The sequence below is a fragment of the Odocoileus virginianus genome, unplaced genomic scaffold (genome assembly GCF_023699985.2).
Source record: "Odocoileus virginianus isolate 20LAN1187 ecotype Illinois unplaced genomic scaffold, Ovbor_1.2 Unplaced_Contig_2, whole genome shotgun sequence".
NCBI lineage: Eukaryota > Metazoa > Chordata > Mammalia > Artiodactyla > Cervidae > Odocoileus > Odocoileus virginianus.
In genome coordinates this window covers 4,373,758-4,389,935 of record NW_027224319.1, presented here as the reverse complement: position 1 = coordinate 4,389,935, position 16,178 = coordinate 4,373,758, and the positions used below count along the sequence as shown (strand labels likewise).

Here is a 16,178-nt window from a genome sequence, read left to right as displayed (position 1 = left end):
TAGAAAGGCTAGATCCTAGAGCAGCACCAAGACTTTGGCCATTTGGCAGTAATCAGGGTGGGGCGGGGGGAGCAGTTAATTGGACATCCGTGTGGGTCAGTCTCCTCATTAGCGCTCAGCTGAGTGAATCAGGGCTTGAACCGCGCTCCACCCAAGCAGGCCTCCTTGTTTACAAGTGTGGAAATCGGAGCTAAGGACGGGGTAGTCCCACAGAGACTGGGCCCCAGGTGTTCTTGACTGCGTGACCAGTGCTCAGCTCTAGGGGAGGACAGGGAACGGTGGGTGGCTCAGCTGCTGGGTGGGTGGTCTTGGAGCGGCCAACCCACCAGCTGATGCTGCTCTTGCCTGTTGCCACTGGCCCCTCCCTGTCCCCCGCTGTGTCCCCGTCATACCAGCCGGTCTTCTGAAGCCTGGGCACCAGGGGGTGCTGGGGGTGTGGGTGCTGCGGGCTTGGGGTTCAGCTCCCACCAGACTCTCCTCTCTCCTCCTCATCTCAGGACCCTGGACCCTGGATCCAGGTTCTGAGAGCGGCAGGGGTTTTTTTATTCTCACTAATCCCTGCAGTTTTCTTCCCACACCCAGTTTCTCTTCCGCTTTTCTCCCCACCCTGTTATAAATGAAAGCCAGCGTTACCAATCCTGCCCCATTTTCTCCCCCAGTGCTTCAGTGACCTGGCATTTACCTCCAGGCCTGAGGCAGGCATTAGGGGATGGGGTTCAGGGCGGTGTCCCTGCTCCATAGAGAAGGCAGACCCTGGGGTAGGCAGCAGGCTTCTTCCACACCAGCCTGGCTGGTATGGCCCCGGGACATGGGGGTTTAGCCAAGCCCCAGGACTGCAGGCTGTGGGGGCTCTGGCAGAGGGCAAATGAAGCTGGTGAACAGGGGACTGATTTGGCGTCACAAAAGCCCCGAGTTGAGACCATGCCTCTTGCTGATTTGTGTAGCCACACACACCTTCTGGACTCCTTCACTTGAGCTTGCCTGTGCCGCAGCTGGAGAAACCAACCACATTTCCCTGGCACGGACACAGGGTCCCCTAGATGAGAGAGTGCAGGAGGCCTCCTGTTGGGGAAATGTTCCCAGGACTTCCAAGGGGCCAGCAGTGCAGGGAGGGCTCAGAAGAGCTGAGGAAGAAGGACCCACATCTAGTCCCATCTGGCTGACAGGTTGCGGGGGGCACCTCTGCCTCCCCCAGGGCGTGGCGGGTCTGGCCCAGTGTCTCTGTCGTGCTTTTATTAAACAGCAGCTCCCAGGACCTCTCTCTCTCTGCTGCCCTGTGGAGTTGGCCGAGGGCCCGGCCCATGTGCGGGCTGCTGTGTGTGGAGGTTGGCATTGGATGAGCCGCTGAGCCAGGGAGGCCTCCGGGGAGCACTTGGTACAGCCCGCCCTGCCCGAGGAGATGCGCGGAAAACAACTCCGAGGCGGTGGCCAATCCCAGGGTGCGATTCTGGCTCCTCGTGGCCCTCCCTCTTCATAGAGGTCACGGGGTCGGCCCTGCTAGATTTTCAAGCCCTCGTGCAGGCGTGAGGTGTGTGAGCTTCTCATGGCCGTCCAGGTGGATCGTGGCTTTCCCAGCCTTGCACACTGCCATGCCTGTTCCCCAGCCCTGGCTGGCTACTCCCAGCACACCAGACCCTTGCCACATGTGTCTGAGGCTCCGGGGCATGAAGACTGTGAGTAGGAAGCGGGCTTGGGGAACCAGTGGGTGACCACTGGTTTCCCTTTCAGGAGTAACTCAGCCCAAGAGCTCTGGTCCTTGCTTGGAGTCGTAGCTTCCTTGTCTCATGCTGCTGTGTGACCCTCTAAAACTGGTGCAAACTCTCTGACCCTCAGTTCCCACAGCTGTCCAGTGGAGATAGTGCTGGAGAGACAGAGTGAATGCTCTCCGGGTACCCCTGGCCCCAGCTCTGCTCGAGTACCTACATTGCACGGGGGGCTTTGGGAGAGCATGCAGCCTGGCTGCTAACGGAAAGATGAGAGGCTGAGGCTCAGAGATGCTTCTGTCCCCATGCTGTCCACCTGCCCCAGGTCATCTGCAGAGAGAGCAAAGTCGGGAAGTAACCAGCTCTTGTGTCTTCATCTCATGCCAGCCTGCAAGTGTAGAGATGAACGAGACTGTGTCCCGCACGCACTTTACTTCCTCTCTGCTTGTTCTCGCTGCCCTTTAGGGAACTCAGGCTGCGGAACTACGTCCCAGAGGATGAGGACCTGAAGAAGAGGAGGGTGCCCCAGGCCAAGCCAGTTGCGGGTAGGTGGGCTCTGTGGCCCTGTCGGCCGCCTCCTCCTTGGCACGCGTCACCCTCTCCTGGAGAATAACTGGCAGTGCCTGGGCTGGAAGCTGGGCCTCTGGGACCCTCCATCACCGTCTCACGGCGGGTGGACAAGTAGCAGCAGTCAGGGCACTGAAGCAGCCTGTCACGCCTGCTTCGCCCTGCTCACACGCTGCCTTGCAGGCAGACATGGCCCTTGGCTCTTGGACAGCAGGAACAGGAGGATGGGTCCTCTGGGCCCTTGGAGGGTCAGAGAGACCCTGAAGAGGGGCTGACCGTCCAGGTTCCTGGGGAGCAGTGGGCAGGCAGACACCCGCCCAGCTCTGGGAGTGGCAGTGCTGGGGCACAAACGGTGGGGAGAAGTGTCCTCGCTGAGGGGCTGAGGGGCCTGGCCCAGTCACCCCTGGATGGGAAGCGTCTGGCCAGCTGCGGCCTGTCCACAGCCATCCATGTGGGGGATGCTGGGTGCTTCTTATCATGCAGATCATGACTCTGGCTCGGTTTTTATTCTTTGATTTTTAATTTTAATAATTAATAAGTACACTTATCCTATGAAAGAATAAAAGTGTTAGCTACTCAACCACACACACCCCCCCAGTCTGCTTCCCCATCTCCTTGGGCCCTGAGAGCACAAATCTAATCCTCCAGAGCTGCCTTGGCAAGGTCTTTGCCTCTAGGGAGTTAGGGGCTGAGGGGAGAGGCAGGGGCAAGAAAGCGCAGGCCCCCCTGGGGACCCGCGGCTCCAATTGGCCACATCCACATCCGGGAGTGGTGGCAGGTTTCCGACCGTCATCCGTTGGTGTCTTGCGCCCTCTAGTGGAAGAGAAGGTGAAGGAGCAGCTGGAGGCCGCCAAACCAGAGCCGGTCATCGAGGAAGTGGTGAGTGCCTGGCGGTGGCCCTGTCCTCCTCTGCTGCTTCCGCGGGTCCTTTTCCGCTTCCCACCTGCTCTCCTCACTCACCCTACCTTCTCCTCGCTTCTTTCTTCCCTTTCTACCTCCCTGCTTCCCCTCAGCCCTCTCCTCCCCTTCCTCCCCTCTTCCTACCTCTGTCCCCCGTCTTCTCCTGAGCCCCCCCGGCGCTGACACGTGTCTGCTCCCTCCCAGGACCTGGCCAACCTCGCTCCCCGGAAGCCGGATTGGTGAGTGTTGCCTGTGTGGGACCAGTGTAGACTGACTGGGATGTTCTTGGTGTCCGGCATGGGCTCACAGTGGGAGGCAGGCAGTGGAGACAGACAGCCGTGGGGCATAATTACGGTCTGACGTCTGTGCTGAGAAGGATGTAAGTGGAGAATGAGGGGCGTGGCAGGGCATGGACCCCTGACGGTGGGGCGCGGCTCAGGCAGAGAGTGTTCAGCAGTCCCCTCCAAAAAGTCCCTTCTGAACGGATGAGGACCCTCCGCGCCTCAGAGAGCTCCATCTGAACAAGGCTGACCTTTGTCCTCAGGGAGCTGTAAGGTGGAGGCAAGATGGCGGGAAGGGCAGGGGTAGGCTTTGCCCCACTTCTGCCACCAGCTAGCCTGTCCGCCTTTGATCCCGGTTCCCTCTTCTGTGAAATGGGAATCTTCACTGTCCTGGAGGCCCTGTGAACTGAAGGTGTTCTAATTTGATGAGACAAAGGATGGGGCGCGTGTGCTCGGAAACCCCGAACCAGGGGGAAGAGGCTGTGTGTGCACGTGTGGAAGTTCCTGGGGGTGAGGGGAACTGGGGCCAGAGGCGGAGCAGGACCCCCAGCGGGCCAGGGCGTGTCACTCCCTGACGGAGACCAAGGGGAACAGACCGAGGGGGGCCCCTGGGAACCATCTGGCCTGCGCGCCTTGGCTCAGCCCCCTGGGTTGGGCGGGTCGTGGTGCTGGCCCCTGCCTCCCTGGGGCTGCGACGGGTGGCTGCTGCTGGGTTTTGGAGGATACAGAAAGGGAGAGAGAGGGGCACCCTGACCTCAGGCACACCACTGTGGTTCCTAATGCCAGAGGGGCTGTCGGAGGTGAGGGAGCCCCAGGGCCACACCGGGCCAGCCTTCAGCCTCTGCCTCTTCCCGCCTCCCTGCTCCAGGGACCTCAAGAGAGATGTGGCCAAGAAACTGGAGAAGCTGGAGAAGCGGACCCAGAGGGCCATCGCTGAGCTGATCCGTAAGTGCGGGGCCCGGCACGGCGGGGCTCCCTGCCCTCTGGGTGGCGGCGCCCGCACGTGGCCCCTCTCCACGCCTCCTGTCTGCCCCCATCCAGGTGAGAGGCTGAAGGGCCAGGAGGAGAGCCTGGCCTCTGCAGTGGCCTCCACCGCCGCCTCCGAGCAAGAGGCCTGCGACTCTGACTGAGCCGCCTCCAGGCCTGTCTTACAGGAGGATGGTCTTGGGCCGGGGTACGGGCTGGACTTGCCATCACCTCCAGTTTGCCTTCAGAAGTGACTCCCTGCCTCGCAGTCTGAACCCCACCCGTCCCACTGGGGTGAGGTCAGCTCCTTGTCTCCTGAAGGGCCCCCTGCATGCTGAGTGGGGGCAGAGGCTACAACAGCCCTGTGGGCATGCTGTATCTGTGCTTGTTCTGTGTATTTTGAACTTCTTTTTCTATCTGAAAATAGAAACACGCTGACCCCTGTGTGTGGCAGAAGACCGTCTGAATACTGGGGATGTTTTGAGTTTGGGCCCCGAGGCAGGGCAGCTGCAGAGGTGATGCTTACTGTGAGGAGGCCCTGTATTGGGCCGAGTGTGTTGAGGTTGGAGGGGTGGGGAAGGCCCAGGCCTGACCTTCCGCCATCTAGGTCCTGGCCCAGTCCTTGGTTAGCGGTCATCATCTCAAAGCCCTCGGGTGACAGTTATAGACCTCACGGTAATCTGTGGGACACCTTGGAGAGGTTCTCGCTGTGGTCCTCTGTAGACCCCCTGACAGTGAGAGAGAGAGAGAAGAGACTGGGCCCCTGACAGGGGTGCGCTGCATCCAGGCAAGCCTCAACTCCGGGCTGCCACAGATTGGAGTCTGCGGCACCGTTCATTCACGCCCACTTAGCCCCAGAAAGCCCTCTTCCCCCTTCACCTGTCAGAGCTGGACTCTGGCTTCCCCGGGACAGGGCCCCTTCATGGGGAGGGGTGGCCTGTTCTGCTCACCACTTGGATATTGTAGCCTGGGTGTCGGGAGTGGCCTTGAACCCTGGGCCCCCCGGCTGTAGGACCATGAGCCTCCCATGTGGAGCTTACTGTCCAGAATGACTGGCTGACCACAAGGCTGACTCCAAGTACCTGTGACCATTTACTTCATCTCCTCTAGGATGGTAACACTCTTGAGTTTCCTTCTGGATTTCCTGTTGAACTTCCTGCCCCAGTCATGGGTCACATCCCAGTGTATTCCGCCCTCTAGTTTCCAGAAACACAGTGGCTTGGCTCTGGTGGACGGTGCTGAGGAGTCGGGTGATGGAGGGCAATGAGCGTGTGCACACAGACCGCCACACTCATACAGTAAAGCAGACGCTTGAACGTACAATGACACAACTCCTCTAAGAAGGTAATTCTCAGGAAAGGAGCAGAAAGTCACAGCTGTAAGTAAGGGCCGAAGTGGTAGGTGGCTGACAAGGCCAGGACTGATTCCACCCACAAGGGACAGGGATCAGACATGCCCCCCAGGTGTCAGGGCTGGAGACAGGCTCCCTCTGCATAGCCAGGGGTCTAGAGCTGTTAGGCATAAAGGATGAAAAGATGCTCACACCTCCTGGGATTGCAGATGGAAGCAGGATGTTTGTCTGTGGCAATGTAGGATTCAGATACCTCAAGTAGGCCCCTGCTTGGCACCCTGTAGGTAGAGAGAAGGAAAAGCAGAAACTACCCATGAGGGGTCCTCAGAAATGACAAAATGCTTGAGAAAATCCAAACAATGCCAAAAAGAATGGCTAACAACCCAAGGAGTGGGAGAATTTCTGCTGGAAGAAAGTAAAGCAGTCACATCCTGACAGGCTTTGAAATGAGTGTTTGTTTCTTCACCAGAGAGACCAAAGAGGGACTGACCCCCTCACAACTCAGGCCCAGGGATTTGTTATAAAAAACAACTGATGAGAAATCTTGAAAATAAAGACTGTTTATTAAAATAAGAAACTCACTGAATGAGTTGAATGATAACTTATAGTCGAAGGAGAGATTGATAAATCAGAATTAAAGCTGCAGATCCAAAAGGTGGCAGAGAGAGAAATAAGGAATGCTTAGAGAAGCATCACACACGCAGAATGAGTGATCCAAAAATGAAAGCGGGGAATTGTGACCAAGCCTTGGAAGTGATATTCCTCCACAGTCTGTTTGTTGGAAACAAGTCACTCCATCCAGCCCACACTCAGAGGGAGAAGACTTAGATTACACCTCAAGGTGGAATCTTTAAGAATTTGAGGGTGTATTTTAAAACTAGCACATACCTGGACACAGTGTAATAAATTGTCAGAACAAAAAGACCAATAAACGATCTTAAAATTAGAGAATTTATCATCTTGCAAAGAGCAAGCCCACGGCAGATATCTCAGCCACAGCCAGCGTTAATGGAATGGTACCTTCTAATATCAGTGTTAACAGACAAAGATAATTGTTGAAAATTCTATACCTGACAAGAACATATCTGACAAGTACAGAATATTTTTAGACAAAACCAGAGATTTTTGACACCAGCAGACTAAAAATCTATTTTGAGGTAATGAAAATACTCTGAAATGGACTGTGGTGGTAGTTGTACAAATCTGTGAATATGCTCCAAGCCTTTGTATTGTACCTTTAAATGGGTGAATTGTATGAGGTATGTGTTATATCTCAATAAAGCTGTTTTTTTTTTTTTTTAATGAATGTCTTCAGACTGTAAAGCTGAAGATCCCTTTTTTTTTAAATGCAAAAAATGCATGTCTTCAGACTGAAGGGCCACAATTCCAAGGTGGAAAATCTGAGATATAAGGAGAAACTAAGAGAAAGAAAATATACATTTAAGTAGGCACTGGCCTTATAAAACAAATAGGTGTTGTGAAGTAAAAAAAGACCTACTTAGAATACATAACAACCATGGTGTGTATGTCCCAAAGTGAAAGGTGACTGGAATTCTAGCCATCAACCAAACTCAGGAAGAGAGAAAAGACTGGTATACTGGCAGGCTGACATTTCTAGAATAACCCTAAAAATAAACATAGAATGTGCTTCCTTCCAAAGAATTTGAGAAAAAAATAGAATGAGAAAAATTATCCAAAAGAAGGCAAAGAGGAAAAAAAAGAGGCAAATAAATCCAAATATGTCATATATTAATTACTATTAACTTACTGCTCAAAAAAGAAAACACCTCGGTCTGATGCTGTTTAAAGAGAAACCTAAACCCAGTCTTTCAAGGAGAAAGACTGACCGTGAAGGGACTCTCGGGTAGCTGAAATGATGCCGCACCTGCATTTTCACTACAATGGTCAAGATGGGTAAAGAGGGAAATCCTACAAGCTACAGGAGGAAAACAGAACACAGACAGATTGCCTACTGATCAATGAGTTCCACTTTTCATCAGTAGTAGAAACGGAAAGAAAAATTTTCCTAAGTGCTGAGGAAACATAAATGTCAATTATGTCATAATGCTCTATTATAAATAATAAGGGCAAGATAGACTTTTCAGGCTGATGACACTGTTTACTATGTACTGAAATTTGCTGAAAGGATACTCCATAGCAGGAGGAGCGGGGTGGGGCCAGGGAGAGACATGGGAATCAGGATGGCATTTAACAGGTGCACCTACAGATCTTAAGGAGAGGTTTGTTGTTCTTGTGTTACATCTAGTGACTCCTTGAGACCACCAAGGACATGAGTCCCTTCTGGGTCCCCAGCTGCCATCCTTAGCTCCCTAGGAGCCTCCCCCACCTCCCTCCAGGTTGGGACTCCAGGCAAGGGGAGGGGAATGGTGGGGGGAGAGAGGGTGAAGGGCAAACCAGCTGAAGAAACATGGCTTCAAGCCCAGTCCTCCAGGCTTGCCTTCACGTCTGATCAGCCATCGCTGTGTCAAACTCAGTCCTAACTGCAGATGTGTGGGAGGAAGGGTATTTTAAGCTAGGCACATTGCCACCATGATTGATGGTGAGGTTCCATGGGAAAGGAAGAAGGGCAGAAAGAGTGCTGGAAAAGGCAGCAGCAGTGCCTGCCACAGGATGCGGGAAGAAGTGGTGAGCAAAGAAACTGGTAAACCGCGCAAAAATCAGTAATCGACTAAAGAAAGACTGACAAAGAGGAGACATACATTAGGAATATTAGGAAATGAAATAAGGCAATCACTGTAGACCCCATGGACATCAAAAGGACAATAAAGCGATACTATAAATAATACCCACATAAATTTGACGGGTTGATTTAATGGACCAATTCCTTGAAAAGCACAAACTGCCGCAACTCACCCAAGATGAAAAGATAATTTGCATAGCTCTGTAACTACTAAGGATATTGAATTAATAGTTAATAATTTGAGACCTCTTGAAAAAGAACTCTCCAAGCCCAGGTGATTTTACTGGAGAATTGATACACAGGTTTAATGCAATTCACATCAGAATCTCAATAAGATCTTTATATATGGACAAGAATATTCTAAAATGTGTCAGGAAAGTTGCAAGAACTTGAACAGTTTAAGCAATATTTAACTAGATGAATGAAGCCCCTAGTGGCTCAGATGGTAAAGAATCTGCTTGCAATGCAGGAGACCTGGGTTCGATCCCTGGGTGGAGAAGATCCCCTGGAGAAGGGAATGGCAACCCACTCCAGTGTTCTTGCCTGGAAAATCCCACGGACAGAGGAGCCTGGCGGGCTACAGTCCATGGGGTCGCAAAGAGTCGGACACGACTGAGCGACTAACACTTTCACTTTCATAAAGTAGGAGGAGCCAGTCTCCCCATTTAAAGACTTACTGTACAGCTATGGTAATCAAGATAGTGGTGTTGGTGGGAAAATAGGCACATAGATCAATGGAAGGATACAGAGAACCCAGAAGTAGCTCCACACAGGTACAGCCAACTAATTTTTGGCAAAGGTACAAAATGAGCTCAATGAAGGAAGGATAGTCTTCAGCAGATGATGCTGGACTGATTGGAAATCCATCCATAGGCCCCTCAAAAAGGAACCCTAAACTTCAAACCTTATTACAAAAGTTAAAGTGGATCATAGGAGGAAAGCTTTAGGACCTAGAGCTTGGCGAACAGAGTCCTCAGACATGAGAAAGCATAATTCATAAAGGAAAAAAAAGGAGCAAATTTGACTTTTGCTCCAACAAAGACCCTGTTAAGAGGATTAAGAGAAAGGCTACTGAGACAATATTTGCAAACCCCGTATCTGACAAAGGACTCATATCTAGAATAATAAAGAACTCTCGATTGGAGGGAATGGTGGGAGCTCTCAGGCCCCAGCAGCCCTTCTTATTGGGCAGAAGAAATGGGCCGAGTGACAGTGCCCAGCTCTCTGGATAAAGCCCGGGTGTGCCTACTGCTACCCAGCCCACCAGGCTCTCTGAGACAGCCCTGACTGACCTCCGAACGCTCCACGCCCCTCCTCCTGCCTAAAATCCTCAAGGACATCTGACCTCTGGGTCATCTCAGGACAGGTGTCAGGCCTGAAATGTCCTGCAACAGCATGGATGCCTCTTCACCAAGCACAGTGCCTGCTGGCCCGGAGACTCAGGCTGGGTGCCTCTGGGTGATGGGGGAGAGTGGGGAGGACAGCACAGGGCTGGGAGGAAGTCACACCTGGGATTGCAGGGACAGGACCCCAGAGGCCAGGTTGACATCCTGGCTGGTACAGGGCCTGTACCACGTGAGGAACGGCGGACTCGGGGTCAGAGAGAGGCACAGCCTCCAAAGTTACAAGGGAAAGTTCTGTCCCGCCTAGTGGGCTGCAGGTCCAAGTGTGTATATTGGCCAGTTTGGGCAAATTGAGTCCCCTGGACTCTGCCTGTGCATCCTCAAGCCCCTGGCATCCTCCAGGTCAAGTCCCCTGTTGGGGTTCCATGCTGCTGCTCCCCACCTCTGGGCTCCACTGTGTGAGACTCCCACTCACCTTCCAGGGGCCTTTCCATGGGGCTCTGAGCTGCAGCTGGGGCCTGCTGCAGCACCCCTCCAGGAGCTGGGGATTTAGGCATAAATTCATCCTCTTGCCTGAGTATCTGCCTTGTGCCAACGACTTCCCTGGTAGCTCAGTGGTGAAGACTTCGCCTGCCAATGCAGGAACACAGGTTCAATCCCTGGGTCAGGAAGATCTCCTGGAGAAGGAAATGGCAACCCATTCCAGTATTCTTGCCTGGGAAATCCCATGGACAGAGGAGCCTGGCGGGCTATAGTCCATGGGGTTGCAAAAGAGCTGGACACGACTGACTAAACAACAACAGCGTTGTGCTGAACGCTGTTCCAGGGGCTAAGGATGCAGGTATGAACCTGACCCTGCTCTCCGGGGACTGACCTTCCACATGGTGTCGGGGTCTGTGCTAGGAGCCATAGCCCTTCCGTCAGACCAATCTAAAAGACTTTCCTTTCCCCAGACCATCTGACTGGGCATCACAGCGAGCCGTAGTGAGTGGCTAGGGCCCCGAGGGCCCGGAGATTCTCATCAGTCAAGAGACCTTAATGGAGAAGAGTCTCCCTGTAGTCCTCATTTCCCCGCACTGTCCTCCCACGACCGCTGGGGGGCAGAAGAGGACACCGGCCCAGGGCCCCTGCTCGGCGTGGGTCCCCACAGCCTGCTTTTCCTGCTGCTGAAGTGGGTCTTCCATAACAAACCTCACCCCACCAGAGGAAGCACCCCTGTCTTTTCCCTTGGGGCCTGTGTCATTTAAGGGGCCGGCATCAGAGGTGATCCCGAGAGTGGGACTCCGTTAACCGGAAACCCAGAATAGTGGTGGCCATGTCCTGGGGAGCAACAGTACCCTCCACTCCCACCGCCATGCCCGCCTTCCCCAGGTCCCAGGCACTTTCAGGGTGTGGGGGCTCCAAGCGGAGTGTCTGGAGTGCCCTCCTAGCCCTGAGGGGAGCGCCAGCCCTGTCTAATCCCTCCCGAGGGAGGGTCTGCATGTGTGTGAGGTGTGTGGGCAGGACACCCAGGGATGTGGACCCTCTGTCGCCTGACTGGGGAAGGGGCCCCACCTGGAGACTCAGGTCCCCTTAGCCCCGGGGCCTGTCCTGAGCGTCTGTTGCTCAGAGCCAAACTTCTAAGGTGCCTCGATCCGAGGCAAGCGGGCATCCATAGAGCAGAGTGGGTGTGCACACTGGGTCCCCGGGCTGCCTCCCCCCTGCCTCGGGCCTGGCCTCTGGCAGCCATGGGCTGGGCAGCGGTGTCCAGCCTATTTCCCGGCCAGCCTGCCCTTTCTTTATGTATTTACTGGTTTTCTTTAAATGTTCCCATTACTCAGGCCTCCGGTCGGCACTGAGACAGAAATAAATCCCACAAGGCCGCCCAGCCAGAAGGGTGGAATACGATTCCCCCTCAAAGGCCGGAAGAAGCTCCTATGCGGAGCGTGCTCAGACCGCGGTGGCCCACACACCCCATGTGACACGAATATGTCCATGCACCCCCTGTGGGTGCCTGCACACCCATGCATTCACACACCTAAACTACGTGCACAGATGCCTCACAAACATGCAAGCACACCCAAGTCCCCCACACACTCAGATTTGCCTAACACACACACACTTGTTGGTACATGCACTCAGCCCAGTCACACAGATTGGCCTCCTGTGCACACATGAACACACCCCATTACAGAATGGATTTATACACACACATACACACCCCTACATACACACATGCAAACTCACCCCTCTCCCCCAAACACACAGACACACTCAGGCACACATTCCCTGACAGGCAGGCTTCTACTCAGTCGTGACCACAACACTCTGGGATCACAACTCAGTCATCCTCAAGGTGCTGGTGGGCGAGACAAGTGGTGAGGCTGTGGAGGGTGGGAGGACGAGGTAGCTCCCGTGCAGCTCCGGAGGAGAGTGGCCTCATGGGAACACAGGCCCAAGGCTGCCAGGGCTTCTGAATTTTTAAGAGAAATTGAAAAGCTGAATTTTTATGTGAAATATCCTGATTTTTAAATGTTGGCTCGAGATGTTGAAAATACTCTGTGGGCCAAACCAAACACATCTCCGGGCCAAATTCCACCCACAGGCGGCGTTCTCAGACCACGGGTCCACACAGACACACACACACAAATAGACACACACATATATACAGACATACATACCGATAAATACAAATAGACACACTGGTGCACACATGATACAGTCGCATACACATAGACACATGAAAATGCACACATGCGAATGGACACAGATACATACACAAACATAAGCACATCTACAGCACACAGACAGGGTACAAATAGAATTACAAACTCACAATACAAATAGACACAACAGACACACAGACAAAGACACATGCACAAATACAATTAAGCACATAGACACAACACAAATACACATGCACATATGCACAAACATACATAACAGCAGACACAACACATCCCTCTTGTCTCCCTGGTTGGGGTGAGCTTGTGGGGGCAGGTAGCCTGACAGTGCAGCCTCTGTGCAGGGCCAGGGCGCGGTTCACACCAAGGCTGTCCCCTGACTCATGCATGCTGCAGCAGGAAAAGGGTGCCAGGGCAGAGGCCCCCCAGGAGGGCTGGCTGGAGAGCACAGCGCGGGGAGAGGAGAGGAGCAGGTGGTTGGCCTCGTGCGCCAGGCCCTGGGAGTCTGGAGCCACAGGTACTGAAGCTCTGAGAAGGGAGCTTGCAGTGGCCACAAACCCAGCGCGCCGTGCCCGGAACCCCGTCCTCCTAGCCTGGCCTCGCCCCCTTCCTCCTCACCGCTGGGAAGCAAGGCCAACAGGAGACCCATGGGGCTGCTCATCAGCAGAGACCCCCACCAGAGCTGCTGGCTGTGGACCCACCCCGCAGCAATGAGAACTGAGACTAAGCCCTCAGGCCTTCCAAGCAGGGGTCGTTTGGGGGAATTGAAACTCTCCTCTCTTCTCTCCCCTAAAATGGATGCTGCAGGGGGTGGAGGAGCATAATTAATGCAAATGCACGAAGGGCCCCACCTCACTCCCCCACCCCTAGCCCTTCATTCACAGATGGAAGGCAGAGGCCCAGAGGGATGGTTTTAGGTGTCTATTTTCTGCCTCCAGCCCCTGGCCCCTTTCCTGACCCCCAGTCTTTGGATGGGGAGAAGCCACACAGAACTTGTACTCACTCCCTTGGCCCCCACTGCCTGCATGACCGGGATGCCGAAGAAGGAGGAGGGAGCCTGTCACTGGGGGATGTCCTTGGTCTTTCGTGCTGAGGGCTCCTAGTTGCCCAAGAAAAAGTCCTGGTACAAGCAGCTAAAACCCAGCCTGGGGACCCAAGAGGGGTATTGAGACCACGCAAGTCAAGAGACCTAGACGGGATCCTGGTCTCAGAAGTGCAGCTGAGGCTCAGAGAGGGCAGGCAGCTTGCCCTGGATTACACAGCAAACACCGGGAGCCAGCCATGGCCCAGACCCCAGCCTGTCTCTGGAGTCCCCGGCCCCTCTGCCCCAGGCAAGGCTTGTTTCAGTTGGCCATGGGAGCTTCAGGCCAGAATCATTCTGGAATTGGCTGAGGAGACAGCGGGGATACAGCTGAACACAACCCACCTAGCCTTCATGGCGATGAGAGCCACCCCACAAGCACCCTCTGACCAGGTCCCCACAGTCAGACCTCACACCTAAAAATGAAGGCAGAGCCAGGACCCTATTAGAACCCCTGAGAGAGGGCCCATGTCCCCCCACATAACCTCACAGCTGGGCTGTGTCTCCTCAGATGGCCTCAGGAGGTCCATGCTCCTCGTAAACCCTCAGTGTAGGGCTGTGTCTGCTCAGTGTTTCTCTCCCCAACCCACTCATGTCCTCTCACGCGCAATCAGAACAGGGCTGTCTCCCCTCAGACTTCCACGGAAGGTCTGTGTCCCCTCAGAAGGATTGTGTGTCCTCAGACCACGCAGGACCAGTTTTATCTCCTCATTCACCCTCAGAGCAGGGCTGGACCCCCTTACGCTCCCTCAGGAGGTCCGATGTCACCTCAGATGCCCTCAGACACCTGACAAAGGTCCGTGTCACCTCACGTGAAAGGTTCTGTCTCCTCAGACCATGCAGAGCAGGTATTGTCCCCTCACTCCCCCTCAGAGCAGACATCCACAAAAGGTCCATATCCCCTCAATTGCCCTCAGGGGAAGATAGTGTTTCTGTAGCCCACACAGTGCAGCTATCGTTTCCTCAGGCATCCTCAGAACCCCTCAGGATGTCCAATGTCTCCTCACATGCCTTTCGAGCAGAGCTGTGTTCCCCTCAGATCCCTGGGGGTCCATGTTCCCTCAGGCGCCCTCACAACAGGGCTTGCTCCCCTCAGACTCTGTCGGCACATCCCCTCAGAGGGGAACTCTGTCCCCTCAGACACCCACAAATGGTCCATGTCCCCTCATGTGCCAACAGGGAAGGGTTGGGTCTCCTCAGAGCACACGGAGAAGGTCTCGTCACTTCCCTCACCCTCAGCAGGGCTGGGTCCCCTTGGACCCTCACGGAAGGTAAATGTCTCCTCACCCGCCCTCAGAGCAGATTGTGTTCCCTCAGACGCCTCAGGCTTAGGGGTCAGGCCCAACATACCCTCTAAGCAAAGATCAGACCTCTTAGGACTCCTCACAGCAGAATTGTGTCCCCTCAGAATCCCCGGGCAGGGTCCAGTCTCCTCACTTGCCCTCAGCGCATGGCCGCACCCCCTTAGTCCTCCAGGGAAGCCCACGTCCCCCTCGCACACCGTCAGATCCAGGCTCTCAGACCTCTGGGCTGGGTCCTATCCTTTTCATCTTCCAGGGAACTGAGTCTCTGTTCTCCTCATTCTGTCTTCTGTCTTACCACCACCCCAGACTGAGTGCTAGTGGGAGTAGACAATGAAAGCCTGCTCACTCCGGGCTCACGTATGGGGCCGGTTTAGTAGTTTCTTCTCCACAGGCTTGCATGTGAGGGTCTGTTAGAGACCTGTCTTTGATACCCCTGGACCCTCCAGACCTGCTCTGAGCGTCAAGCCTGGCCTATGTTTCAGGAGCGCCCAGGGGTCACATTCCTTTCGAGTCTTCAGAGGTCCCCCTCTCAGCCTGGGCTGGAGGCAGACAAGGCCAGAGAAGGCAGGGCTCGTCCAAGACAGGTGGGAGCTGCAGCCCATCTATTACTGGCCCTAGTCGGAGTCCAGAGCAGCCCACGAGGTGCCCAGAAACCGTGGCCGAGGAGACTTGACGAGTCAGGGTCTCCTGGCGTCCTCTGCCCTGCCCGCCTGCTGCCCGGCTCGGCTGCTGTTTACGTGTTCCCTGCGGCTTGGCCGGGCTATGCAGCCTTGAAGGGAGAAATGACCACCTGGCTCCAGCCCCTGTTCAAGGCAAACAGGGTCCTGACAGTCTGCCAGGCCCTCTGAGGGCTCCCACTTCCTCTGCCAACACCTGGATGGCTCAGGCGGGGCTCAGGGCCCCTTTGAGCGGGGAGGCCAGCCCTGGCCCAGGAGCTCCAGGTCTAGGGGAGGGGACCTTGTCCTGAACTAGGAGCTTAGACTGATGTCAGAAGTCCAGTTCTATCCTGGACATCCGGTTGAGGAGGAAAATTGTGCCCAGTTCAGAGGAGGCGGCCTGGCTTTGTCCCGGGCGCGAAAGTATTCAGGGGGATATGAGGGAACCTGGCCCTGTGTGGGGATACCCACCCGAGGGGGTACCAGCACGTCTCAGGGGCATTTGGTCCAAAAGCAAAGCTCAAAGCACTTGTGGGGGGTCATCTAAAGGGTCAGTGATAACAAGTCTGAGGGGGCGAGCACAACCTTGTTTTGGGGGGTGGCCTGTCTGTTGGGGGTGGGGCATGGTGTGAACAGCCTAAAAGAAGAACAGCCCTGTCCTG

The 16,178-nt window shown here is 54.7% G+C and overlaps 1 protein-coding gene across 2 annotated transcripts in view; it reads left to right on the top strand.

Annotated features, from left to right (window-relative positions):
- The window catches only part of CCDC12 (coiled-coil domain containing 12), a 36,927-nt gene extending 32,054 nt beyond the window's left edge, over positions 1-4,873 (top strand). For both annotated transcript variants that reach the window (XM_020915944.2, XM_020915945.2), the window contains exons 3-7: positions 2,169-2,248; positions 3,088-3,149; positions 3,375-3,409; positions 4,320-4,396; positions 4,493-4,873. In XM_020915944.2, coding sequence (XP_020771603.1) covers positions 2,169-2,248; positions 3,088-3,149; positions 3,375-3,409; positions 4,320-4,396; positions 4,493-4,581 — 343 coding nt within the window. In that variant the 3' untranslated portion in view covers positions 4,582-4,873. The remainder of the gene's footprint in view (positions 1-2,168; positions 2,249-3,087; positions 3,150-3,374; positions 3,410-4,319; positions 4,397-4,492) is intronic.
- The last annotated feature ends 11,305 nt before the right edge of the window (positions 4,874-16,178 follow it).